We start from the raw sequence: 27,504 nt of genomic DNA, 5'->3' as shown, positions 1-27,504 counted from the left end.
AAATTGTAACATACGAAGCACAGCTTGTATTTCCCTTGAAGCTGTTTCTACAATTCACAGATTTTAGTGCACAGAAACCATTGCATGCCTGAACTCTTGTATTTAGTTTAATGTTTAAACTGATAATAGTGAAAATAGGAATGGAAATATGATTAAGATCTTACAGCTATTTTTAAAGTTTTCCTGATATAAATACATAAAGTATAATAATGGATACATTTCTTTATATACTTGTGATTAGCCTTTCCTATTATATTAGCATCAGTTCCCATGAAGAACAATTTAAAAATAAAAAGCTAATCATTACTACTGAATGCAGTGTTGATTGTTGTAATGCTAGTAATGCTTGCATGTTAATGTTAGCATTCAAAGAGCTAATTTTGTACAGCATCACTAGAAACACTCTTTGAATTTTTTCTTGGAATCAGAGCGGATAAATGCATTTTTTGCTATGAAATTGAAGGGGGTTGGATTGAGCATGAAGTGGTACAGCTGTCTTGAGAAGGAAGTTTTGTGGAAAAATTATAATGCACTTTTCTAGACCAACATCCAGATTGGAAAAACTCAGAGAAAACCCAATTCTCATTTTTTCAAGTAGTTCTAATAAAATCTGATCTCACCTAATAGCAGTACTACTTCTCAGAAATATCTACAGATATTTCTCCATCCATACTTTTGGACTGCCATTAATGTAACTGTCATCACCCTTGCTGTACTGTGGAGTAGCAGAGGCTCATCCTTGACATTCTGATCTTGACTATGTCTTTTTCTCCTTTCATTATCACTGTAGTCAGACAGAGTGGAAACGAAGAAATTCTACCGCAACTCTATGAAGTTTCGGGTAAGTAGAGCCTGTGCTACTGATATCAATATGAAGTTCTGGCTGCATGATTTCACAGGAATTTTTTTCATTCACTGAAAATCACTGTTGGTTTAAGAATATCACCAGAAAGCATTGGCTCAATGGTATATCTGTGCTCACCAGCTGAAGACTGCCATCTTCATAAGCAACCTTTAACTGGAAGAGAGAATACTTACAAATGCAATTCAAAGTATTATTTTGTAATAATAATAAATTAATAAAATAGGATTCTATTTGAGTTTTTTTAGGTAATCCGAGCACACACTAAAGCCAATAGCACCATTTGCCAGAGACTTATTTAAAAAATTAAAACTCCTGAAGAGACATGATACCTCTATTCTGCAAACTCTTTTGAAGAAACTCATTGTACTGAATGGTTCATCATTCACAGGAGCAGTCAAAAATTCAAACTAAGATTTTTGATGTTCACAGCAATATGTAAAAACAAAGATGCATTTGATTTAGGAAAGTTGTTAATGTTGCTCCTAAATGTAGGGGTTATATTGCCAATGGAAGGTAGGCAGTTTATTGAATTTCTGATGAACACACAGCTCTGTGACACTAAGCACACATCTTAGTTATTGCCCTCTCCTCTTCTCTACTTTTGCACCTGCCTTGTTCAGAGTTAATTTTTTCTCAGTGACTGCGGCATCATTACTTAAACACTTGATATTAAGCTATCCAAAAGTGCAGGGTATACTATACAGTCAAATGGGTTCAACAGAGTGAAACTTAAAGCAAGAGACCAAAGTGGATTTGTATGCTTTTATTTTAAGTTCACACTTGATGTATGTTTAGGGCTCTTGATTTCTGGAGAAACTAATGAAAGTTGAGTGTTCTCACCACATGCAAGATATAGATAATGTGGGAATTTGTCATATGATTAAGCACTAACTAGAAGTTACTGATATTAATACACTTTTGACTAAATTTTCCCTCCTCTTAGACATGTGTCTGAGAGCAGGAGAGAGAGAGAGAGACCATAAGAGGCTGTTTCTCTCAATCAATTTTTCAGTTTGTTTTGCACACTGTTCAGGTATTAATTGCTTCTTACCTGCATGGAATAAAAGGTCAGAGCTGCAGGCTGGTTGCTGCAAACATGATTTAAACCCCTCAGAGCAAAGACACTTCTGATTATAGTGAGATGAAGCCCAGAGTTCCACATCCCTCTCTTACTCCCAAGCAATAATAGCAACACAGCAAGGTATCCCAGGATCTTTAAAAATGAAAAGATAAATTTGCCACAGCTTTCCTTCTCTATCTTAAGAAAGAATAAAGCATGCACATAAGAAGAGTAATCACATAGCTGATGGACTGCAGGGAGATGTTGAAAACCTTAGTGGTGTTGGAAGAAGTAGCATATAAATATGATGGAAGAAGATATCTACAGTAGTTTCACGAATACAAGCCGCACGGATTATAAGCCGCACCCCCGGTGCCTCGACAATGTTGCTGTCTTTGTCAATAGATAAGCCGCACCCCGAATATTAGCCGCACTTTCGTTCGTCGCGAGAATCCGTGCGCAGCTTTCACAAATTGGCCAATTAGTAACAGGATCGCGGCATAGCGGGCTTTACTGGCTCGGGGCGGGGCCAGGCAGGCTCGGCCCGCTCATGGTTGCCGACGGGGCCGGGTGGCCCAGCTCAGCGCCACGGCTCGGCGGGGCTGGCCGGGTGGTGCTGCCACCGCCGCCGGGCTCGCTGGCCCCCCTCTCCCGTCAGCACCGCCCCGCTGCCGCGTTCGCTCGCCCGGCTGGCAGGGCTGCCGCCGCCGGGCTCGCCGTCCGCCCCGCTGCCGCTTTCGCTCGCCCCGCTGCCGCTTTCGCTCGCCCCGCGCCGCGCCTCGCGAGCGCCGCGCCCGCCCCGCGGCGCTTTCGCGGCTCGCGGCGGCGCTTTCGCGGCTCGCGGCGGCGCTCTCGCGGCTCGCGGCTCGCGGCTCGCGGCGGCGCTCTCGCGGCTCGCGGCTCGCGGCTCGCAGCTCGCGGCGGCGCTCTCGCGGCTCGCGGCTCGTGGCTCGCGGCGGCGCTCTCGCGGCTCGCGGCTCGCGGCGGCGCTCTCGCGGCTCGCGGCTCGCGGCTCGCGGCTCGCAGCTCGCGGCTCGCGGCTCGCGGCGGCGCTCTCGCGGCTCGCGGCTCGCGGCGGCGCTTTCGCGGCTCGCGAGCGGCGCTTTCGCGAGCGGCGGCGCTTTCGCGAGCGGCGGTGCTTTCGCGAGCGGCGCTTTCGCGAGCGGCGGCGCTTTCGCTCGCCCCGCCGGCAGGGCTGCCGCCGCCGCCACCAGGCTCGCCGGCCGCCCCCTCCCGTCTGCACCGCCGCCGCGTTTCCTCGCCCTGGCCGGCACTGCAGGCCCCCGCACCGCCGGGCTCCCCCACGCTGCTGGCCCCGATTCTGCTGGGCTTCCCCCGCTGCCAGGCAGCCCCACCCGCCCTCCTTCCTGCTTCTGCCATGCTCCCCTGCACTGCTAGCCCCAGTTCTCCCGGGCTCCCCCGCCCTGCTGGCTCAGGCTCTGCCGCCCGCCCCCCACACTGCTGGCCCCGCCTCTGCCAGGCTTTCCCACCTCTGCCGGGGCCGGCCGGGCTCCAGCTTGGCTTGGGGCTGCCGCGGGCTCTCACTTCCGTGTTGGCAGCTTTTAGAATTTTGTTAATAGATTAGCCGCCCCGGAATATTAGCCGCACTTCCGGGTTTCCACCAAAATTTTGGTCAAATTGGTGCGGCTTGTATTCGTGAAATTACTGTATTTAAAAAAAACCGAAACCAACCAAGCAAACAAACAAACAACAATAACAAAAAAAAACCAGCCAATTTTATCATCCTATGATGAATCTGTTGTTTGGAACACATGCCTTATGCAGGTTGCAAGTAAGAAATGTGCTCCCTCAAATCACTTTAGGCAGCCTGGTTTTAAAAGCTGAAAGACTTGTGCTTGTGTAGTGACCTCCCCACCTGCACTCAGCAGCCACACGCCAAACATTTTAGTCTGGTCAGAGCTACTGAAAAAATAGAATGTATTAATAATCAAATAGATGAGATACTGTTAATAATCCACAGGAAACAGATTAAAATCTCATGCACAAGGGACTCAAAAGCAGGGCAGAGTCAAGTTGGTGTTTTTAAGGAGATAATCTTACCTGCCAGTACTTAGGAAGCTACATGCTTAGCATGCTGACTCTTCAAATATTATTGCAGTCATGATTCAGTCTAAGCAGGTTTTTGACAGCAAATAAATACATTATGATTACTATGAAGCTTAAATTGACCTCTCTGCTCTTCAACAGCTTGATGTGTTATCAGTGTTTCCATTTGACCTTTTATCCTTCTTCTTTGGATTTAATCCAGCACTTCGAGCAAACAGGATGCTAAAGGTAAGATCCGTGTTAGTGACAGATGTTTTTGCAATGCAACAGAACTTTTTTTTTATAATATTTAGGAATATGAATTTTAGAAACTGAAAAATATCTTCAGGCTAAGATACAACATGACTGAACAAATAAACAAAAAATACAAGTCATAGTCTAGCCAAATTAAGCCATTTTCCTTTTTTTTTTCTGACTTTAATATTTCCTAATTTCAAAAAGAATTTTTGATTAAAGGCTATTTTGGTTAGGTTTTTCACATTATTTAAATTAGATTAATCTCAAATTACCTGCTTAATTTTCAAATATTAAAAAAAAAATCACAAATTAATAGCAGTGTACTTGCCCCTTCTGTCACTTATGTCTAGTGTTAAAAGTAAAGGAGCTAATTTTAAGGACAAAAACTATACACAGAATACTATTTTTGTTATTGAGTCCAAAGACTCTTGGAGTTCTGTAATGAAAGGTCTGAGAAGGGAATAGAAAACAGTACCTAGCAGGCTACTCTGTGGCTATATGCATTTCTCTGCACACAAGTAACATGTTGACAAATAATTGGTTTTCATTTAAAGCTGGGGGGAACACAAGAACTCTGACAATAAAATGAAGGTGTTCTTCACTTCGGTATTCAATAAAACTTAGAAATTCCTTAAATCACAACCAAAATAACATGAAAGAATGAAAAGTTAAATAGTGCCTTGTATTAGGTAACCAGCTGTGTATTGAATTAAAACAAAGAAAAAGTTACATGTGATCACTAAAGATCGACTGCAAATACTGAACAGGAAGAATTTGATACAGCTGCCATTGATACCACAGAGTATCCTCTAGTATGTGGCTGTTGATACATATGACTGCTTACTGGAGAATCACTGGAATTTCAGGAAGAGAAAAAATACATGTAATTCTTTGTGATCATGCTGCCCAAGCAATTATATATGTTTGAGGAAGTAGATGCTCAGCTTTTCTGACCAAAACAGCAAGGTTACTTCTGTAATCAGATTAAGGGGACACTCAACACCCAGAAAAACACTTGACTCAAATTTATCTTTGCTTTTCAGTTCACATTTTTGTTAAATGTTTGTCATGGTTTAGGAATAATATTCTCCACTAAATTCTTGTACTAAAACCATATGATGGTCCCTCTCCCCCTTCAGCTGGAGGTACAAAAGGCAATGATCAAAGTTTGACATAAGAACAATTTACTGGAAACAGCAGTGACGCAAGAAAATGAACACTAACAACAACATTGCTAATGACAGAGGGGATAAGAAAAGCAATGATTCACATGGAAAACTCCCCAATAACAAGCAATACCGGACTGCTCCCTCTGCTAGATTTTCTCAACAGGAAGGAACAGCTTTCTTCCCTGGAAGACACAGTTCCTTTATCCCACTCCCAGCAATGACCTGGAGTCCTAGCCATACCCCTCCCAGCTACTGCAAAATTTAACCCTGTTCTGGCCAGAACTAATATTTATGGAAAGTTTGATTACTGAAAAATCCATTTTCAAAATATGTATGTGAATTGATGCCAGTGCTATTACAAAAAAATGTGTATTGAAAAATAGTGATTGGATTACTTTCATTTGTTTACCATTCAGCATAACACATTCTTTGAGTTTAATGATCGTTTGGAAGCTATTATGGAAAAAGCATACATCTACAGGTATGTGCTTATAAAACTCAAGTAGCATGCAAAGTTTGGCACAGAATGCATTTCAAATTATTTCATGAGTTGTCAGTTAAGCATTGAGTGGAATATGATACATCTTTAACTGTTCCATTTAAAGGGTTTTTTTAATATCTGTCTTTATGGTAATCATTAAAATAATATATATAATGCTTCACTTATGTATAAAATCTACCTCAGTTCTGCTGGCCTGGTTCAGGGAAAATATTCACCAAACTGAGGCCTCTGCCAAAATTTAATTGATCGGAAGTTTCAGAAAGTTTCTTTACTAAAAGAGCTAAAGAACACTTTCTTTAGGTTGCTAATAGCAGTACCAAACCTTCAGTAGCTGTTTATTTGTTCGTAATAGGAGTTATGAGCCTGAGCCTGTGTCAACATTTTTCTTCAAACATGCTCTCCCCATGAACCTGGCATATACAGAAACTTGATCCTTCACTGCACTCACTACAGCTGGAATGAAGACCAGTTCAGCACAGTTCTCAAGTAATGATTATAGCCTTAGTCTGCCAAGCTGTGCTCTCACCTTCTGCATTGACAGAAAGAATTTTGCTTCCAACTCAAGTAGTTGATGGGCATAGCTATGGCAAGTTTCATAGGCACCTCAGCTGTCAGTGATGCTGCTAAGATCTGCTTTGTCATCATTATTGTCAATGTCATCAGGCCTTATTTATCCTGTGTAATACCTACACCAACAGATCCTTTTCTCTGTCCCAGTTTTGGGGCATATATTGTTCCCATCTGTTGGTGTTACAGAAATATGTTGGTCACCATCTTACTCCATTTCAGAGATTATTGCACTTAAACAGCACACTAGGTACTAATACAATCGAGATATTTTACAAGATTTTAAAATAAGAGAAATTTCAAAAGAAGTTTCACATATCATCACTTTCATTTTTTCATGTACCTGTGAAATAAAACAAAACTTACAAGTTTGAAAGTTCTGCTAAAAAATTTTTGAGATGCTGACCTATTTTTTCACTCATGAAAGATTCCTTTGTTGTTTGATTTTGGGGTTTTTATGTTTTGGTTTGGTTTTTGGTTTTTTGTTTGTTTGTTTGTTTGTTTTTAACTCTTTTGGTTCAAGAGAGGACTGAATTTCCACAAGATGAAGAAATTTCTTCTCACTTTCTGAATCTCTGCCTTCTCCAGGTTCTAATTTCAATAAAAAAAAAACAACCTCATTTTCACCCAAATAAAGTTTTTCAAGGGACAGAGTTTCACACTATTATCAAGATATGGAATGGGAGATGAATGTTCAAAGGACAAGTTGTGAAGGGGATGTGTACATCTTCAAGCTAGACCAACTTTGAAGAATGTGATGTTTATTTACATGACAAAAAACAGGAAAGGTGCTCATTTAGAAAGGCTAAGACACACAGAGCAAGATCTCATTGGTCCTGTAAAATATATGTATGCAGTAGCTGGAAAGACAGAGCCAGCTACTCTGCCCTGTCAGAGACTTTTTTAGCACGATATTGCTTAAGAACCACAACTGTGTGTTGCTGCTTGTGTCTCTGCTTCCGGGTCAAAGGCCCACTCAAGTTTCCAATACTAAATCATTTGCAGACTGTAAACTGCAGAATCTAAATATAACAAAGAGAATCTATTTCCTAATTCACACTTCAGAAAACACTGACTCCCAGTTTTAGTCATTGACAAATGGAGAACAGAGGTTGTTATACAGAGGAGTACAAGCAGGAGATAAAAAAATCTTAAAATCCCCAGTTTTTTTGTGCAAATTATTACATTTTACTTTAATGTGGCAATCTTGCTTTGGTCTGAGATTGGTATAACCACATTTTGCGCAATAAGGCACCAATTAACTAGATAATATCAAACTAAGCCTCTACACAGCAAGTGGCTATACCTGGGGGGGTTCTCTTCTCGAATTATTTAGAGTTTGCAGGAATAGAGCTAGCATGAGTTACTTACATCTTCTCATTGTGATATATTCAACATATGTCTGGAGAAATATAACACAGAAAAGGTTTCCAGAATCTTCATTCAGACCTCAGGAGTCCATGTTAATGGATTCAAACTTGAACAGAAGACCTAGCATGGCCAATATTGCAACATAACTAGATCACAACAGCTCTCTGCTGTTCACTATAGCTTGCAATCCTAAAGAGAGCTGTCCATCAACTTTTAACAGATAAATAGCATTCATTTGTGAGCATCATAAAGAAGAAGAGTTCACTTAGTAGATTATCTAACGGCATGGAGAGGCCAAGGAGGGCATACAAAGGCACCTGAAAAAGCAGTAAAGGAGTGCTCAATGAAGCAACCACAGAGATATTAGCTTCCATTAACTTTGTGGACCCAACTTAGTTAGATCTTATTAAATTCTCATAAAACCACTTAGTTATTCTGGACTGCATACTGCATTGAATTCTAGCTGTAGCAGATAAACTCATTAACTACCATCCTGTGTTCAGGCAAGTCCTGCACTTTTCTTGCTTATTTATCCCCTGCTTTTATAAATATTTCAATAGAGATCTGAATCCAGGAGATCTTTTTTTTGATCTCCATGAACTGAACAGAGGTGATACAATGAGATCATTATTGTATTAAACAGAAAGCTGCTTGGTGCTTAAGTAGTTCATCATTGGTATCCTTCAAAGAACTGCCCATAAGCATAAGAACTGGGATTAGGAATGATATAACTCCTGCTGTAGTGATAAATCATACTGTTTAGAGGATCTACTGCAGGTTTTATACTAGAGGTCTTGTAAAGCAGTTCCTTTCTGACTCAGATATTTCTTGGCCTTGGTCCACCAGTTTAGAGCCTATCTTGGATAGAGTTTGGGAAATACAGTAATTTCACAACTATAAGGCGCACTGGATCATAAAGTGTACTTCTGGGTCCCGGAAAAATTTCCAAACTTTTTCAATATATAAGGTGCACGGGATTATAAGGTGCATCTTTTTTTTGCAGTAAGCATCCGTGCACAACAAAGTAACCAATAAGAAACAGAATTGCGCGAGCCCTGCTGAGCAGCGTGGCTCTGCCCTGCCAAGCCACACGGTCTCTCCCAGCACCCCCCGGCCCCGCCGAGCCGCATGGCTCCCCCCGACCCTGCCAAGCCATGCCACACACCCCCCCCCCCCGGCCCCACCAAGTCGCATGGCCCGCTCCGGCCCCCCCTAGCCCTGCCCCGACCCCCCTCAGCCCCACCGAGCCGCCCCAACCCTGCTGAACCGCGCGACCCCACCCCAGCCGAGCCGCACGGCCCCGCACGGCTCAGCTTGCTGCTCGCACTTCCGGGTTGGCAAATTTCCAAACATTGTCCATATATAGGGTACACTGGATTATAAGGCACACTTCCGGGTTTGGACCAAAATTTTAGGCTTTAAGATGTGCCTTATAGTCGTGAAATTACTGTAAATTACTTTTTACCCTGTACCAACATTAATATAAGTTCAAATTTCTGGAAATATTCATAGCCATTTAAAGAAGTGGATTATAAACTCCTCAGGGAACCATAATTTAAAAATTACCCCATGTCAGATATTCTAGGAAAGATATTTATTTGACCTTGGACAGACGTGAGAGATTGGTAACTGCCAGCTATTTTTTTTCATAGACTCAATACAGGTGGGGAACTACTTAGTGTATGTGTAACATTAACATCGTTAATCCAGAAAAGTAATGGATTCTATATTTAAAAAAAAAAAAAAAGTTTTTTTACAGAAATCTGTTGACTTTTACAGGGTAATTCGAACAACTGGATACTTGTTGTTTATCTTGCACATTAATGCATGCCTGTATTATTGGGCTTCAGACTATGAAGGAATTGGCAGCACTAGATGGGTGTATGATGGCGAAGGAAACATGTAAGTCCTTTTCTTTTGCAAGAGATTTTTTTTTATTTTGCTCATTCCTGCCCCCCACCCCATCCTTCTCCCATGCCTCTGCTTGGAAGATATGTCCTTACTTTTTAAAGTGCTTGGATAGCAAACTTTTACCATCATGACTGCTGATTAGCAGCTTTCAATACTAACACATATTAGGGCAGGTGCAGTGAATAATCAGTTCACCACTTTCAGCTTTTATAGGTTTATGACTCAGTGCTAAGTGCTAACTTAATTAAACATTTAGAAAGCAACAAGGGTCATAAATTAAACTTAGTGATTGCATATGCACATGGGAACTGTTAGAAGGATTGTTATAGCAATCCCTCAAAGGAAACACAGTGATAGTTTCGAATTTTTTTGCTGCCACACAGCATTGTGCCATTAAAGTGCAACATTTTAGTCCCTCTTCACCACGGTGATTTTCTGAAAAAATTCCACCAGCTCTCTCTGATCTTTTGAGAAGGTCATGCTTAAACATGTGGCAGAGTGTCTTCAGGAGAAACTACTGGATTTTGGCAGAATTTTCCACAAAATCCTTGTGACAGCACTGGTTGGGTGCCAAGTAAGGGCCACTTATTAACACGACAAAGAGGAAAAGAAAAAAGCAAAGTCGTAATATATTCTGTGTGTAGTTTCGTAAAGGTATAGCTAGTAGGCTCAGTTGTGTGAAAATTTATTTCTTTCAAAGGCTCTAATATAGTTAAAGCCACAGAAGCTCAATTTGTTCTTTGATTACATTCCTTGCAAAACCATATACAGTATCCTGCTGCTGTCATAAATTGCTTTCTAAACAACTTTTCACCTTTCTCTTGGAGATGTGCTCCTCTTTTTGTTTGTAGTTTTGTCAGACTTCACAAGTTTGGTGTCGAGTCACTACCTTGAAGGATAAGAATATAGCTTTTGAGAGCAAAACACACTGTATAAGCCAGCACTGATTTTTTATAAGTAGGGTTATCTCTTGAAAAAAAATGACATGTCTGAAGTTTCCACAGACCATTAAAATACACAGCTTGAGTACCGCTGTTGTATCCCACTAACAGCAAATGCTGAGTGTTGAGAGAATTGCCTTAGAGAATTAGGCATGACATCAAATCTAATCATCAAATGTTTGAGGATTTTTTCACACAGAGAGGTATCATGTGAACATTAGTTATAATTGAAGATGTAAGTGAATTTTAACTTATCACACAAGATACTTCTAGGTATATTCATTTATTAGGTATATTCATTTATTAGGAAAGCAGATATAAGAACAATTTGTCAGGAAAAGGGACTAGTACTGAAGCATATATTATGGCACAGAAGTGAATTTATAATTTGCTTTCACAGAGCATTCAAGGTTGACAACATTTGAAGCAAAATATGCCAACAGTCTCACAAAGAATGGGGATATATTCAGAAAGAAGATTAGGGAAACATAGCTACTCATCTCATTAAAAAAAAATATATGGTAAGCAGTTTGACAAGTAAACCAAAATTCCAGCTTTCTCAGATTATATTGACCCACAGAAAATGATCTGGCACTGATTTAGTGGCATTAATGCTTTATGTAGAATCCCTGCTGTGTCCAGAAAATATTGCTAGTTATGGTCAAAACCAGTTCTTAAAAATGTCAACGTTCCTAGGATTTTTTTCTTTCCTTTTCCTGGCTAAAAATTAACAGACAGCAGTTTCCATTATTAGTTTGATTACATACATGCTCCTGGACAGGGCCACTAGCTGGTGAACTAAATCTACAACTAACAGCTATACACAACACTCAAACCACAAGCAAAATTATCAAAGCAGCTCTTGTGCAAATTTCTGCAAGCTCTATTCTTTTCTGGTTCTTGTCCACTAAAGTGTTAATATCAGTCCAAGATTTGAGATTTGAGCTCTTTTGCACAGCAGACTTCAGTCAAAGCCTTTGACTTAAGATGCAAAAGGCAGCCAACTTTGCTTCCCTGCAATACACCCGATTTAGTCACCAACATGTTTCCAGCATTAAAAGTGCACTTGTGAGCTTGAGTTTGGCAAGACCTCAGTCTCTCCTAATGCAGAAGCACAGCATCACTAATGCAACACCTGAGTGTAGTCTGCACAAGGACAGTAGCAGATATTGAAAAGGTCTCAAGTGGAAAATTTCAACTATATGCGTTTATCTACAATCTAATTTATCTACCTAAGTAAAAGATCAATCTCCCTAATTCCTGAGGAAAATGGAAAAATCTTTTTTCAGGGATTCAGTGTAATGTCATTGCTCTGAATTATTCTGAGGAAGTATCTCTCATCACTGTTCACAGAGAAACTGAAACTAGGAAGCTGAAATTCCTATGCAAACCCTCCAGGCCAGCAGTAAATTTAGGCAAAACAAATCATTTCACTTTGCTCATGGTATACCTCTGCTGTTTGCAAGTCATCTACCAGCAGTCTGCAAAATTCTTTGGCAAATTTAAGGTATCTTTTTGCCTCCCAATTATATTTCTCTGTAGTGTGCTGCCTTCCTGTTCTGGGCACAGACTTAGTGGATATCATTAAGTCCCAAAAAATGGTGACTGCATGTGTCTAGAACAAATCCACTCCTTTGGTATGCATTGCCCAATGCACAGTGGCAAATTTTGAAATGTGTCTCGTGGGTATCAGATGCACATTGCTCTTGCAATAGCTCTGATGTGTCACAATCGTAGCACTTGATATGCAAAGAGGGTTTTGTGCCTCCACACAAGCTGTGAATGCACAGCCCAGCTCATACATCAGACTTTCAGACCTGTGGGTAGTCTTTTAACTTAAAGCTTTATAGTTTGCTCCGCTGTGTCTGAGATCATCAGACCCACAGGCACCTGGGGCACTCTAGAAGAGGTACCAAGAAGGAAGTCATTAGTTTATAAAGACAGCTGCTTTACTCTGCTTAAACCCAAACTGTTTGTAATCTGAGAGGACTCAAACGCGATAGCCCTGAAACAATGCTTCCCTGGGCTGAAATGATTGTGTGAACACCACCACAAAAGCTGAGAGACCCATGCATGAAGACTTGATTTACCTGCACTAACCAAAACCATGAAAGAAGTTTAATGTACTCTGAAATGGACTTTTCTGAAAAATATATTTCTATTGACATAGTATTACAAGAGATCTTATTTGCAGTGTTTCTGAATATTTTCATACCTTGGACTTTTTAAAAGGAAAAATCTAGTGGTTTGATTGCCTGAAGGATAAACATACCTTCCATGATGTACAGAGGCAAAAATCCCTTTCTTGTCTCATGACTGTTGTTTACTTCAATAGTAATTTTATAGCAGGATGGTAAGCAGTACAGTGAACAGTGATCGTTTCCAGACATATGCTGGTAGGAGGCAGAGCTGCTAATACTGTTGAAACAGGAGTTGTTTTTTCTGGCTTTCCTTAAACAAAATTTACAATCTCATTTCCCTTGTTCTTAGGGAGGAAAAAAGCTGCTCTGTATTTCAACTGTGCAAGTTCCATTTCAGATGAAAATAAAATCAAAAATGCTTAAATGGAGAAAACCTGTTCCAAAGAGATAGAGAATATCACGTGCCTTGCCAATAGAAAGTTTCTTTTGAAGTAAAATCACAGAAGAATACAGTATATTAACTAAATTTTAAGAAAGAGTAGAAAGCTATTTAAAAAAAAGTCCCCTCACATTTTTGACGTACAAAACTACAAAGAAGAATGTGACCCCTATATTCCTCTGAGGACCTGCTTTCCTTCTTTGTAGACATTCCCAGAATAAAGATTATATAGTCTATCATGGTGGAGTCTGCAAACTTGGCACACAGAGCCATTAAGGGTGAGAGAGTTGCTTAATTACTTTTGTTTCCTAAAGTAAGTATCACAGAAGTAATGTTAATTTCTTTGCTTTTATATTACCCAATTATACATATTTTAAGCACCATGGCATTCTCAGTTATGGCAAATCAATATAAGATTAATATGCTTTACATAATTCCCCTCAGCCAAGCTAGAAGTATCATTTTATGCTTAAATCTGTAATTCTTCCAAAAATGGACCTGAGTCTTTTTCTTATTATTTGTTTATGCTACAGAAGTCTAAGAAAAAGCTGCTACTTATGTATACTTTGCTGGAAACAACATATGTGATTTTTTTTTTTGATCCCAAGCGAAAATATTATTTTGGTGTGATCCAGCAGTTCATTTTGCATCCCTAACAAAAAAAAAAAAAAGATAAGAAGAAAAATGTGCAACGAAATTTTTATTTAAGGACTCAATGAAAATGGCCAGTTCTGACTGCTAACATCTAAAACTAGAAAACTATGGTAAAACTGACCATTGTTACCGCATTTTATTGATCTGCAACCAAGAAAAAAGGGATATTGTAATGAAAAGCAGATATCAATCGCTTGGTAAAGCCTTATATTTTGGGTGAAAAATTTGAAAGCACTTTCAAGTGATTTAAGAAAAAACTACCTCATTGGAATTGGTCGCTATTGTGAGTTTATATTCTCATATTTGCACAAAACCAAACCTTCAGTTCTATTATTACATGAACCTCTTATTATAGTGAAGTTCATGTCTTAAAAAGAGAGGAGTCTGAAACACATCTAAGGTCTGCAAACAGACCAGGGGGCTTCACATTCAGAGCAAGCATGAGAAGATTCACATGAGATTTTCTATTTAAAAACAAACTTATCTCCAAAAGTATTTCTTCTGTTTCTTTGTTTTTGGGGGAGGGGTGGTTGTTTGGTTTTTTAAAATTATTATTTAAATCAATAAAATACAACACACATAAGGAATTATCATTGCTTCAGAAGCAGTAGTCACAGCTGAAGTAATAGAAAATCCCACTTTATAATTAAGGAAAATGAAGTTCCACTCCTAATCATCAGCAAAGTTGAAGTTTGATTATACAGAAACTTGGGAAGTCACATACTAATTAATAGCAGGCTTTTAGAAATATACCTAAACCAATTATTTGTTTGCTCAGAAAAGAAGGAAATGACAGCATTGTCACAACAATGATTTGAACTAGTTATTCCTCATTGCAATGCAGCATTGCTTCTGGTACCATGTTCTAGAATGAAACTTAAACCAGAATTTTGGAGATACCAAGGCACTTTTTAAAAGCATTCTGTCCAGCTCCTTTGCTGCTTTCATGGATTTGTGTAATCATACTAGTAGAAATACATTACTTGAAGGCAAGGCTCTGTAATGAAAAAGGCAAAAAAGGGTTTGTTAAGGAGACAGAAGGAATTGTGGAGACCAGCAGATAGGAGATGGTAATAGAAGAGTCAACCTTTCAGTGCTGAATTAGTGAAGTGGTTTGGAGAAGCTGGATTAACACACAGTTTGTGGAAATATGTAACTTTTTTGGCATAACCCAGGAGGCAGAGCCAATGAAGGTGCTCAGAAGCAGACTGGGAGAAAGACCAGCATGGTAAAAGGAGTAAAAATGGACACAAGAACAATATTGCATTTGTCATTCCCACCATAAGGCTTTCCATTGGTTTCATGAAATGAAAGCCATGAAGGGGACCTTCAAGTGTTTGAGCATCTATTATGCTGCTACAGAGAGACTCTGGGAAGTCTCTAACACTTTTACACTGCTTTTGACCATCTTCACTGGTAGCATTCCTACACTGTAATGGTCCATTTTGGTAATTTTGTACACAAGTGTTCTTTAATGCTACCTACAATTACTAGAGAGCAGTAAATTAGAGCTTCATTTCCCATGCATTCTTTGCTGAACATTCAGCTCAACCTGACCTATGCAATTGTATCATTTATAAATTCATAACCCTTTATAAAATGCTGAAAGTCTTTTGGACCAAAAAGTGTCACTGAATGGCCCAACTCAGGTAGGCATATGCTTAACTTCAAACACAAAAGTAGCTAAAGTGTAACAAAAATGCTGTTTGTACCCACAGGTACCTGAGGTGTTACTACTGGGCAGTTCGTAGTTTAATCACCATCGGTGGCCTTCCAGAACCACAAACACTGTTTGAGATAATTTTTCAACTGCTGAATTATTTCATGGGTGTCTTTGTCTTCTCCAGCTTAATTGGTCAGGTACATTAAAAAATCAATAAGTTATATTCAAATTACTGTAATGTAGTGATAATATAGTCAATTTAGTGGAGTTTAGTTCTGGGAAAAAGTTTGGTTTCTGTCATCTATTTTAATGTCAAACATACTTATTTTTTCTGATAAATACACATGTTTAATCAGTTCCCTGTTTTGAAACTCTTTTGCACACAAGCTGATTAAAATCCAAGACGGTAGGACACAGATGACCCTTGACACTATGTATAATTCCTTTTTTTTCCTTACTCACAGCCAAGGAGACAAATCCTTGACATTCTTATTATACTGTTATATCTGAAATAAAAATTGTAAATGTTGAATAAGTCATGCTCAGTACTACTACCAATAGGATTCTGTTAATGGAAATCCCATTATTTTTGTCAAACGAGAACGCTGATCTCTTCCACAAATTACAATATATTTGTCAATCTGGTTAATTTGTCAATTAACTGGTTTCTATTTCTCTTGGTTCTCATTTGGCAGGAGGGGAAAAAAAAGCCCATAGCACAGCAAATCAGTTCTATTTCCAAATGTATATACAGTAATTTCACGATTACAAGCCGCACTGACTATAAGCTGCATCGCCGGGTATCAGCAACATTTTGTTCTTTGTCCATACACAAGCCGCACCCAATTATAAGCCGCTCTGTCATTTGCAGCGAGGACCCGCGTGCAACAAAGTTGCCAAATAGTAACAGAATCGCGGCATGGTGGGGTTTACTGGCTTGGCTCGGGCCGTGAGGGCTCGAGGCTGCCGACGGGGCCAGGTGGCCCAGCTCGGCGCTGCCGCTCAGCAGAGCCGCTCAGGGCTGGCCGAGCTGGGCTCGCTCGCCCCGGCCCGGTACTGCTCTGCGGTGGCAGGGGGGCACAGAGCCTGCAGGCACCTGCGGCGGTGGTGGGAGGCGGGGATGGAGCCCCCCCGCTCCCGCGGTGGTGGCACGCAGGGACAGGAGCCCCCTGCCTCTCCCCGAGCCACGGGGCCAGCAGGAGGGAGTCCCCGCCTCTCCCCCACCCCGTGTTGCCTGCACGGAGCCCGGCTCCACCCGCCCTCCACCCGCCGTGGAACAGAGTAACCAATTTGTAACAACTGCGTAACTGCCAGGTTTTACTGGCAGGTGCTTGACTTGGCAGTTTGCACTGACTCGGTTTGCACTTCCAGGGCTGGAAATGTCAGGAAATTATTCACATACTGGCCGCTCCTGAGTGTAAACCGCATTTCCGGTGTGTGAGCAAAATTTTGGTCAAAACAGTGAGGCTTGTAATCGTGAAATTACTGTAATTGAAATATTTCTGGTTTGTAACTATTAAATCTTGGACTTTACAACATAGGTTTTGAAATACATTGCCTACAGAAAAACAAATGCTGAGGTTTCTGAGTGAGGCTGTGGCTTCTCGATTTCTGTAGAAACCATTCCAGACTTTTTGATTTGTCGATGCCTGTAATAAAATAATTTACTTAAAAAAAAAAAAAAAAAAAGGAAGAAACTAAATTAAAACTGATATTTAATTCTTGGTTTGAATACAGGATTTGAAGAGTTCAACAATCAAGCAATTAGAGATTGTATATGTCTCTTGCTCTTTGGAACTGCAAGAAGGAGTAATGTCACTAAACAGACTTTTCCTTACAGGATTTTAAATTCCTCCATATACCAGAATTATGAAAACTAAAATAAAGCATACATATAAAATATTTCTTCTGGAAAAACTATTGAATTCAAGTAAAATTAAACTTCAGAGTTTGCAGATTGATAATTTTTCCCTAAATTGTTGTAACTATCAATGAAAGCCTCAATTCCCCAAGATTCTACAGATTACTTTTTGTAATCAGCATAGTATCTGCAGCCTCAAACTTTAGACCTTAACACACAAACTGCTTCACTGCAGTTTGTTATAATTCCTGTTTACAAAGAACCCTAAAAATTACTCAGTTATAGTTGCTTTAGCACACTTTCCTAAAAATTGTTATTCCCATTGCAATCAATTGCATCTCTGTAATAAAAAGCAAAACAGCCCACGGCACATTAATCCTTGGTAGCTGCCACATGAAGCCATTCCACTAAAATCACATCTGAATACTTATTCATTTGAAGAAGGAATATCTATGAACATTAACGCATCCACTTTCTAAAAGCTGAATTGCATTTGAGTTGAAATGTTAAATGATGCTCCTGCACTAGCAACTTTGAGGTCACCTTTCAGCTCTCAGAGCTTAAGACTCTTAGGATCTCTTAATTATTTAAACAGTGGCACAATCTTAGTCTCAGTGGTGTCAGATGATGTTATTACAGAAATTCAGCCCAGTTTGCTTCACTTCTGACTTGCGTTGCATACCAAATGCAGAGTAGTTTTATTATGGATTTTAAAGAAAAATATTATCAATTATTTTCATTCATGTCCAGAAATACAATAAGCTAAGAAGAATAAGCTAAAACCCAGAAACAACTTCTCAAAAATCATGTTACACTTTCTAAGATAATCAGACTAAATCTGTAAGTTTTCTGAAAAAGTGGATGAAGCACCTATCAAAAACATGCAGCCAAATACATAATTAACCAATGATTTTGAAAAAAGTATTATAGTATTTGTATATGTTGCTGACAAGATATTAAAATCAGGACTATTTTTTTCAGAAATGTGTAGTAACAAAAATGATTTTCACAGATGAGAGATGTAATAGGAGCAGCAACAGCAGGGCAGAACTACTATCGCTCCTGTGTGGACAACACTGTCTCCTATATGAACACTTATTCCATTCCAAGACTGGTGCAAAACCGTGTTCGAACTTGGTATGAATACACGTGGGACTCTCAAGGAATGCTGGGTGAGGATTTCCAATGCCAGTTACTTAGCATGTCTGAGAGACAGTGGTTGTACAGATACAGATATAGGGTGAAATTCACATTTCTCCTTTTCTGAATGGCATGTGGGAAGTGAGAGGGGGTTGCACAGCTTACTTTGGAGCCACAAAGCAATATGATTCTTAATACTTCACAAATTCTATTTATTAATACAATATTTTGGTAATAATTTTAGACCAAATTTATTAAGCATCTTAGTAAAAGCATATTAGCTGCTTCCTCACTTGAACTTGTAAGTATTAGAATAACTCCATTAAGTTATTTTTGCTTAATTTTGTGGACATTTCTTAATTTATTTTTTTTTCTATTTTTCAGATGAATCAGAATTACTGGAGCAGATGCCAACCAAAATGCAATTAGCTGTTGCAATCGATGTGAACTTTGCCATTGTCAACAAAGTGGAGTTATTCAAAGCAAGTAGTTTTACAGGAGAATGCAGAAATATGTGTTATTCCACAGAGAAATCTTGTTTTGTGCATCTTGTAACACTTCAGTACATATTTGTTAGTATGCAAGGCAAAATAAGTTAAAGAAATATCTCAGCAAATGGAGACATCAGACCAAACCCAAGTGCTTGCATTTGGTTTTCTTTTGTGTCAAGGCAGCGAACTTCAAAGAAAGCAAATGAGATTAAAACAAAGTCCTGTTATGATGCCATCCTATAGCTGATGGTATGGTCAGACTGTGAGTTCAGAGTATAACCAGTCTCAAGGGTCAGACAGAGAATAATCTAATTTTAGACACAGTCCACCTTGCTGTAGCCACCCAGGTCTGCCCGAGATCTGTGTTCTGGCAATGTAACATTGGTGTAGAGAAAGCTGCATCATAGTCAGTTTTTGTGCAAAAGAACTTTCTCTTTACTTACCATGGTAGTTTTCCAGAGTGACAATTTAAATGTATACTTAAAATTGGATTTCTGTGACAAAAGCAAGACCCTGAGTTTTAAGAAGTACACACAGAAAAAATTCTTGTTAGGATATTTGCAAGAAATCACATGATATACCTGTATAAAAATTACATGGTTACGCATTTTTTATATGTGTTCTGAAGACATGGAATTCATAGATTCATATGAGTATTTGACAGGATCTGTTCTTTTACCTCAGAACAGTTTAAAAAAAAAAATCCCATAAAATCCCCAAAAATGACATATAAAGCTCTGAACATAATACTTACTGAGTTTCCTCAGAAAATCTAGATGTACAGAAACTCACTTTATTAAAAAATGAAAATATATTCAATCCATAGAGAACTTCACAAGTGTTTGAAATAACAACTCTTTCAGTTCTTTCTCGGCAGTAATAGCTGATCTTAATGATGTTTTGAGTTTGCATTCCACTTATGGAATCCCCAGGTCATTCCTGTATTGTTGGCTTTTGAGGCACTAATTGTCACTTATAATACTAAATTAGTAGAGTGATCAATTCTATTTTAACAGGGCTGTGATACCCAGATGATATATGACATGCTGATAAGGTTGAAATCCATTGTATATTTACCTGGTGACTTTGTCTGCAAAAAGGTGAGCATTCTTGTCTTTCTTATTCCAATATGAATTATATTAAGTATTTTAGAAAAGGAGTTCAGATATCGGTCAACAATGTTCTTTAAATAAAATTAATCCTGACTGAATTAGAAAGTATAAAATTAATTAAGGTACTCTGTGTAATAACAACAAATATGCTCTCAAATATCAATCTAGAACAAGACAATATGGATTTTATTACTTACATTACCAACCATGAAATTATAGTAATATGGGAAAGCATTTAATGTAAATATGGCTTATCTAATGATACCTTATGAAATTTTAATATTTAAAATGGATCAAACTTAATGTTTCTATACTTCTATACATACAAACCCAGCCTACAGATTTCAGTCAATGCTTTGTCTGTGTTTCATTTGTGTACTCAGACATGCTTAAGTAGAATTATCTAAGAATGTAGAAAATAGACTGCATGCCATAAAGCTCCTTCCAGCAGGATCTGCTCTGCCTTCGCTCACAGCTCTGAGCCACCTCCATGTTTCCAGCTGAATGCTGTCACTCTGTCTCTTAGCAAAAATGTCTGTCTTGTCTCAGCATTTTAGTTTAAACCTGGCCAGACAGGTAGTTCACAGGTAAATAGCCCAGCTTCTGCCCAGTGAGCCTCAGTCTCTTTCCAGAAGCCATGTAAACAGGGCAAAGTCAGATGCAATTAAAGCTTGGGGGGATGAATAGTAATCTGTACTACTACTGTTCTGGCAAGTGACCCACAAGTGACCACCTACACAAGTCAACACCAGAACCCCTTGTCTTTAGTAGTTGTGGTCCAATATGTTCACGTAGATCCTGTTCCCTCCAAGAGTAAAGCACACAATCCTCTTCAGAATGCTGGGCTAGCTCCACTGACTCCACTGTGTGGAATATTTGTGAATACACTGAAGAACAATCCCAGAACTGTTGTTGGCTACAAGGGTGGAAGAGTAGTTTGGTGTGTTTGCTTATACAATGCACAGCATGAAAGGATCTCTGACACAACAGAGAGAATAAAGCACAGCAACAGATTCAATGTTTCATACTGCAGGCTGATGCAAACAGTTCTTAACAAAGACAGGTTAAGAGAAATGGAAGCATCAATTTATTACAGCTTGAGGCAGAGCTAAAAGGCTTCTCACTTGTATAAGTCTACTATGTAACCAGCAACCATAGCAATCTCACTAAGGCTGCAACATGTAGTATAGAATGTTGGAGCCACCTTCCACCTGGACATATGTTGGTCTGACCCTACTTCACCAAGGAGATGCTGCCTGCAAGCTTGGAGGACCAGGTGAAGAGATGGGAAGTGCAAGTCCCTGTGTTTTCAGTCCCGGCTCTGTCGCTGCTGCATCTTCACTTTTAAAACTACATTGCTGATTTATCTCATAATAGTGGCACACCGTCTGCTCATGAGAGACTAGAAAGATACTTAAAGAAGAACCTGTCATATTATTCTAACAACAAAAACCACTGCTAAAACGTGGGTTATGTGTTTGTATGCCCAGGGAGAGATTGGCAGAGAGATGTACATCATCAAACAGGGTGAAGTTCAAGTCCTTGGAGGCCCTGATGGTACCAAAGTCCTGGTTACACTCAGAGCAGGAGCTGTGTTTGGGGAGATCAGGTAGGTCCATCACTATTTTTAATACTTTTCTACAGAACTTGTCAAATAATCAGTGGTTGTTTAACTTCTCTTTGGTAAGTGTGACAGCTATCATGGGGAGGCTAGAAAGTGGGTAGGATCAACAAAGAGGACACTGAGCAAGGAGATGCATAGAAGTGGAGCAAAATCTAAGTGAAGCATCAGTTTAATAGGGTAAGATCTGAGACCAGAGTTTTAATCAATGCATACAGGGATATAGAGACAAATTTCTTCTTTAAAGCATTTTAAAGATTTAACTCACCTCCCTGTTATGCTGTCTGCAATACAGGAGGACCAAATCCATTTTATTGTCTGCATAATAATACTAGGTGTACTTAAACAGCAGATGATAAAGATGAAAATTAATTTCTAATAAAATAGATCCAAAAATCTGAAATAGCAATTAAAATTAGTTTTTTTTTAAGAGCTGATTAAATGGCTGAAAATCAGACATCCCAATTTGATAAAGTATTTATTTAAAAGCATACAAGACAAGAAAACGGTGGCTAGACCAGATATTTGGCTGAGAATTATTTTGGCTCAGAATTATTTGGCTGAGAATTTTTTCCTGGTGGCTACAGAATAGTGTTTATGTTCTGCATGTCCTATCTATGCAAAATCCATAAACTCTTACCTGCTATGTTCCCCAGTTAGCCACTCAAGTGCTAGTTTTTAGGCTTTGCACCCCCCTGCTAAGGTTGGCCCAAGGAAAAGTAATAAAATAAATGTGCTGTTGCATGTGATAAACTGGATGCTCGGTTTCTTCCAGCTGCCTTCCTGTTATTGTTAACACTCTTGTTGGTAGCTTTAATCTGCCTTTTGAAAAGCAATACAGCTCTGTGCCAGGTTTACATTCGTCCTCTAGTTGTGTCTCCGGTTCTTCCCTCAGGGGAAACGTTCCTGTTTTTCCAGTGATGTGCGTACAGGACTTGCTTAGACCTCAAGTGAGAAACATCTGATATATCTCACAGTTAAAGAACTTGTTCATTAAGTGGGAAAGGAAATTATATCAGCTCTTTGAGAAGGTTTCTTGAAAGGTACTTCTCTGTGTTACAATATAATTACCTGAGTAAAGCCTCCACACAAAAGGCTGTATTTTAAGTTATGCAGAAAGGCTGAGAATGAACTCATCAATAAGGGTTGAATAATGAAAAGACAGAAGAAAAAGCTAAAACAGCCCCTATATGTAACACACACCTGGTTTTCAATTATTTTAGTTTGGTATTTGAAGTGAGAACTTTGCATTTGAAACTGGGAAATGATAACTGGTGGTTTCAAAACAAGGAAGGGATTTTTAAACTTTTGATCTAACACAGGTGAGCGCTTGTTTCCATGCGAGAACCACACAACGACATTTAAAGAATCATTTCTCAGTACGTGTTACTCTTTACATAATTGCCAATATGGCCAGTAAAACCCTCAGCAATGCTATAACACTACACTTCTAGTCTTGTTTTATTCATCACTGACCTACTGCAGCAGCAAACCCATTCAGACACGTGCAATTTGCATATGAAATGTCAGGCAGTGGATAAACTCGAGGAGAAAAAACACAGCAAATGCAGATACAATGCACTAAGTGTATCAGGAGAGATATGCTCTTCCTAGTGGCAAGGTGCTAGAAAATAATGAGTTTGTATTGTGACTTTTTATATAAATTTTGTCAAGGTCTTTTGAATAGAGAATACCACAGACAAATGGAAAAAAATATTCTTTAATGGATTATAAACTACTTTTTTTAGGACATCCAAGTTTTCCTCTCCATGATGGTTATAACCTGATACCAGGCTGATTTTCTTCTGATTTCCAATTCAAGATTTGTTTGGAGAAAAATGCCAGCTTCCTTCTGAGTGGTTTAGGTATATGATTTATAAGATGCTTGCTATTTAATCTCACTTTGTTCAAAATGCATGGTAATGATGCCTAAAAGTCTCCAGAAGTGAAGGAATTGAAGAAAATAAAAACTTTTTATTTCCAAAAAAATCCCTGAATTATACTAGAAAGCTAATGCAAGAGTAACAATCAAATAGGTCCCTTGCCAATTTCATCCCTGAAAATTATTACAGAAAGGGGTTAAGTAATAGGAGTTCCAGTAAACATTTTACCCTCATTGCAACTTTCCTGTATAGATAATATCAGTTTGGGGAAGGAAAATAATTTCAGAATCAGAAGCAAACAGATTGTTGCCTTAATGAGAGCCCATCAGCAAGGACAATTCAGAACAAGAGAAATTCAGTTATAACAACATTTCACTAGCCCAGAGAAAATTACACTTGAAGCCAGATGTCCTCCTTCATCCATTTACTGGTATTTCACTAGGGCTATTTCCTATCAGAAAATGTTAATTCTGGAAAAACTAAATAATTTCTTTATTTTATGTAAATTTTTGACAGGAAGATTTCAGCTTCAGTTTTCAGCTGCTTAGTAGTTTTAAATTTTATGCAAAAAAATTCAAACTAGAGGCAGTACTTAGTTTTCTGAAAGATGGCATTTTCCAGTATTTTGGTCCAGGATTTCCTTCAAAGTAATAGATGCTGCTTTTTGATGGGCTTTGTCCTTTGGAGTTTGACATCCTTCTCAGAAGCAAGAACCAGACCTATTTCCCTTTCGTGTCTTACCAGCTCTCATATGCACATAGGAGCCCAGCTGAGCCGCCACAACCCTGCATGTTCAGCTGATAACACAAGCCATTCCCCAATTTCCATTAGCAGTAGCTTCCTACAGAGATCAGCTATAAAAACAATAGATAAGCTGAGTCATCACTTTGACAACTTTATGGCTTGAAATTTAATTGGTTAGCATAACAATTCTAAAGTTATCAACTTCTTACAGCATTTCAGGCTCTCAGCTGGAGTAAAAAATGTTAGATAAAAAAAGCCAATTTTGTGATTAATATAGATACCACATTACCAAGAATTACTGCAAGGCAAATGTATCTGTTTTTAAAAATTTGCTCATGTAACTCTTCACACACTAACCAAACCAGATCGAATGCTGAAGTACATAACACTGTCCTTAGTAAAAGATGATTCTGTTTGAGCAAAGATTTCCTTACTTGTAAAATTCACCTCACATCATCACCATAATGAAAAAGCTGATCTCTTTAGTCCTCGTCTACCTTGATAAAATGAGCTTTCTGTTAGGAAAGCCTAAAAATGATTGTTCAATGACTTGTTGAGAAGTGATTCATCAGAGCTCAAAAGGTGTTTGCAATTTTCTTTAGCAGCTTTTCTCATTGTGCAGAGTCTTATTCTATCTGAGGAATTGTACAGAATTGTTTTAAAAGAAGACAATAAACGGCATTTTCAGCTTCAGTTTCATGTATTGATTGCTGTCTTGAGTTGCAGAAAAACACTCTGTGGGCATGTAAAACTAATCTTGCACACACAGTTGTAGAGGTCTTCTACTATCCTTTATAAATTAAATATACTATCTATATGATTCAATAATTAGAAATATGTTTTATAAATATCTTTAATATTAAAACAAGTATTTATATATCCTTGGCTATTATTTCATACAGGTATTAATTCTTGTTTACTGGGGTCCAGAATATCTTTTATTAATAACTTCTGAATTTAAATAATATTAAATGTTCTCTAAAAATATTAATTCACTGGGAAATCTTTAAAGGATAAAGTTTGGGGTAGATCTTGAATACAGTAATAGAGCAATTTTAGTAACGAGCAAAATGCAAATTCTCTTACTTCTCAGCAGAGCTGAGAAGTGAAGTCTTCTCAATTGCTTAGTACAAGATGAACAATTTATTTTTATTTGTACATCTAATTTTTTTCTCAGATATCCTCCCTCTGGCCAACTGCCGCTAGCTAAACAGGTCTAATGCCTTGAGTTCAAAACAAAATTACCTTAGTTTTCTGGCAGACACATTTGTAACTGTCAGCCTGAAAGACCTTCCTAAACTATATCATTCAACTTGCCAACATTTAAACATGAGATGTGGTATGGGAAAAACCAAAAACTTGAACCTCACAGTAGTTATTCACTCAGGAAAAAAATCCTTGGGGAAGAATCATTCATTCACTGTAAATAATGCTGCTCTCCTACTGATGTAAATAATTTTCAGCAATAAAACAGAGGAAATGCCAAGTTCACATGAGGACTAAAACAAGTACAGTGGGTATCTCTTAGCAGAAAAGTCTCCATGTAGCAAAACTTTTCACAGTCCTTAGCATCTACATATGCCTGACCAAGAGTGACAGTTTTCCTTCCTGAGATGGAATTTCTAATTCCATCTGCAGAGGGCCTTTACAGTGACTTTAATGGAGAGCCACCAGCAGATTCCTCACTAGGGCAAGTAATGCTGTCACTGATGGTGTTTATTTTCATTCCAGCCTACTAGCTGCTGGTGGAGGAAATCGAAGAACTGCCAATGTGGTGGCTCATGGCTTTGCCAACCTTTTCATTCTGGACAAGAAAACACTAAATGAAATCTTGGTGAACTATCCTGACTCAGAAAAACTTCTCATGAAGAAAGCAAAGTATGTCCTAATAACATTTTTAAATCATATCATTTAGCTGCAGGATGGAAAGTTGTGACTTCTAAACGATTTGTATTCCTTTCTTGGAAAAGTAACAGTTGTAAATACATTTGGTCAGATTTGCCTGGTAGTTTCTAGGTGAAAGCATGGTCTTGGAAGGAATCCCAAGGGTTGTGGAAATGTGGTAAGTAAAAAGAAATCCTGAATGTAGTTGCCTTCATCATTATATTTAAGATAACAGGAAAAAAAAAAAAAAAAGGACATAAAGATACATATCAGGACTTATATCATCAAGAAAGAAACTGCAGGACAGATATCAGTTAAGGAATAGGTTTTCAAAGATGCAACAAAACACCTACAATTTATTCTACAGACATACTTTTCAATGCATCCACAGACTTGTATGTATTTCCAAAACCTTAAGCAGCAGTTAGGAATGGATTTAAAGTAAGGCCTGACAAGATGGAACTACACAGATTAGATACCTGTGCATTTTGTATAAAAGCATTCTGAAATGGGATTTCAAATTAAGATTGGTTTTCAACTTCCTTTGGCTGTAGCTTGCCAGGATCACCATTTTCACAGCTTTGAAAGGGCAAAGTGTTGTCAGATTTTGTCATAAAACTATAACAAAGTGAGTACCTTGCTACCTTGTAAAAGGTTAAAATATCTGAAACAGTTTGTCATTATTAGTGTACTTCAGCACCCCTGTTGGTCTGAACTGTTGCCTTGAATTGCTATCAAAGGTTGGAAGGTTGGTCCCAGACTTGAAATTCCCCCAGAGAAGACTAAACATAGCACAGGAAAGGCCTTTTGGTTTTTGGAAGTGCTAGCAAATGGCTGCATTCATCATGTTGTAACAGCCCTGGTAGTCAAACAATAGTATCTTAAAAATCATGATGCCTCTGAGGGACAAGGAAACTAGACACAGAATGGGCTGACTGCTCAATTTTCAAAACCAGCACTAACAGGTGGAAAAGGGGAATGAATGCACGGACCAATGATCCCCAGCACCAGTCATTCCTGACTTTTCTCCAGCTTCTATCTAAACAGTAGTATGACCTTGTTATTCCTGTCTCTTTGTCCCACGCTGCCTCTTCTGCTTTCTTGCCCACCCATTAAATTCTGCTTCCTCCAGACAGCCATTCTCAACCCTGGAGCTTAATCATCCACCTTTTGTATCTGCA

At 38.8% G+C, this 27,504-nt stretch overlaps 1 protein-coding gene across 1 annotated transcript in view; it reads left to right on the top strand.

Annotated features, from left to right (window-relative positions):
- Positions 1-27,504, top strand: part of CNGB3 (cyclic nucleotide gated channel subunit beta 3) — a 59,535-nt gene that overhangs the window by 29,244 nt on the left and 2,787 nt on the right. Inside the window, exons 7-16 of the mRNA XM_033061943.1 lie at positions 795-841; positions 4,134-4,220; positions 5,815-5,879; positions 9,618-9,740; positions 15,643-15,784; positions 18,461-18,620; positions 18,973-19,070; positions 20,096-20,179; positions 21,682-21,800; positions 26,171-26,317. Coding sequence (XP_032917834.1) covers positions 795-841; positions 4,134-4,220; positions 5,815-5,879; positions 9,618-9,740; positions 15,643-15,784; positions 18,461-18,620; positions 18,973-19,070; positions 20,096-20,179; positions 21,682-21,800; positions 26,171-26,317 — 1,072 coding nt within the window. The remainder of the gene's footprint in view (positions 1-794; positions 842-4,133; positions 4,221-5,814; positions 5,880-9,617; positions 9,741-15,642; positions 15,785-18,460; positions 18,621-18,972; positions 19,071-20,095; positions 20,180-21,681; positions 21,801-26,170; positions 26,318-27,504) is intronic.

This window comes from Catharus ustulatus, chromosome 1 (assembly GCF_009819885.2).
Source record: "Catharus ustulatus isolate bCatUst1 chromosome 1, bCatUst1.pri.v2, whole genome shotgun sequence".
Taxonomy (NCBI): domain Eukaryota; kingdom Metazoa; phylum Chordata; class Aves; order Passeriformes; family Turdidae; genus Catharus; species Catharus ustulatus.
Note: the sequence above shows the minus strand (reverse complement) of the source record. Positions and strands in the feature narration are given on the sequence as shown.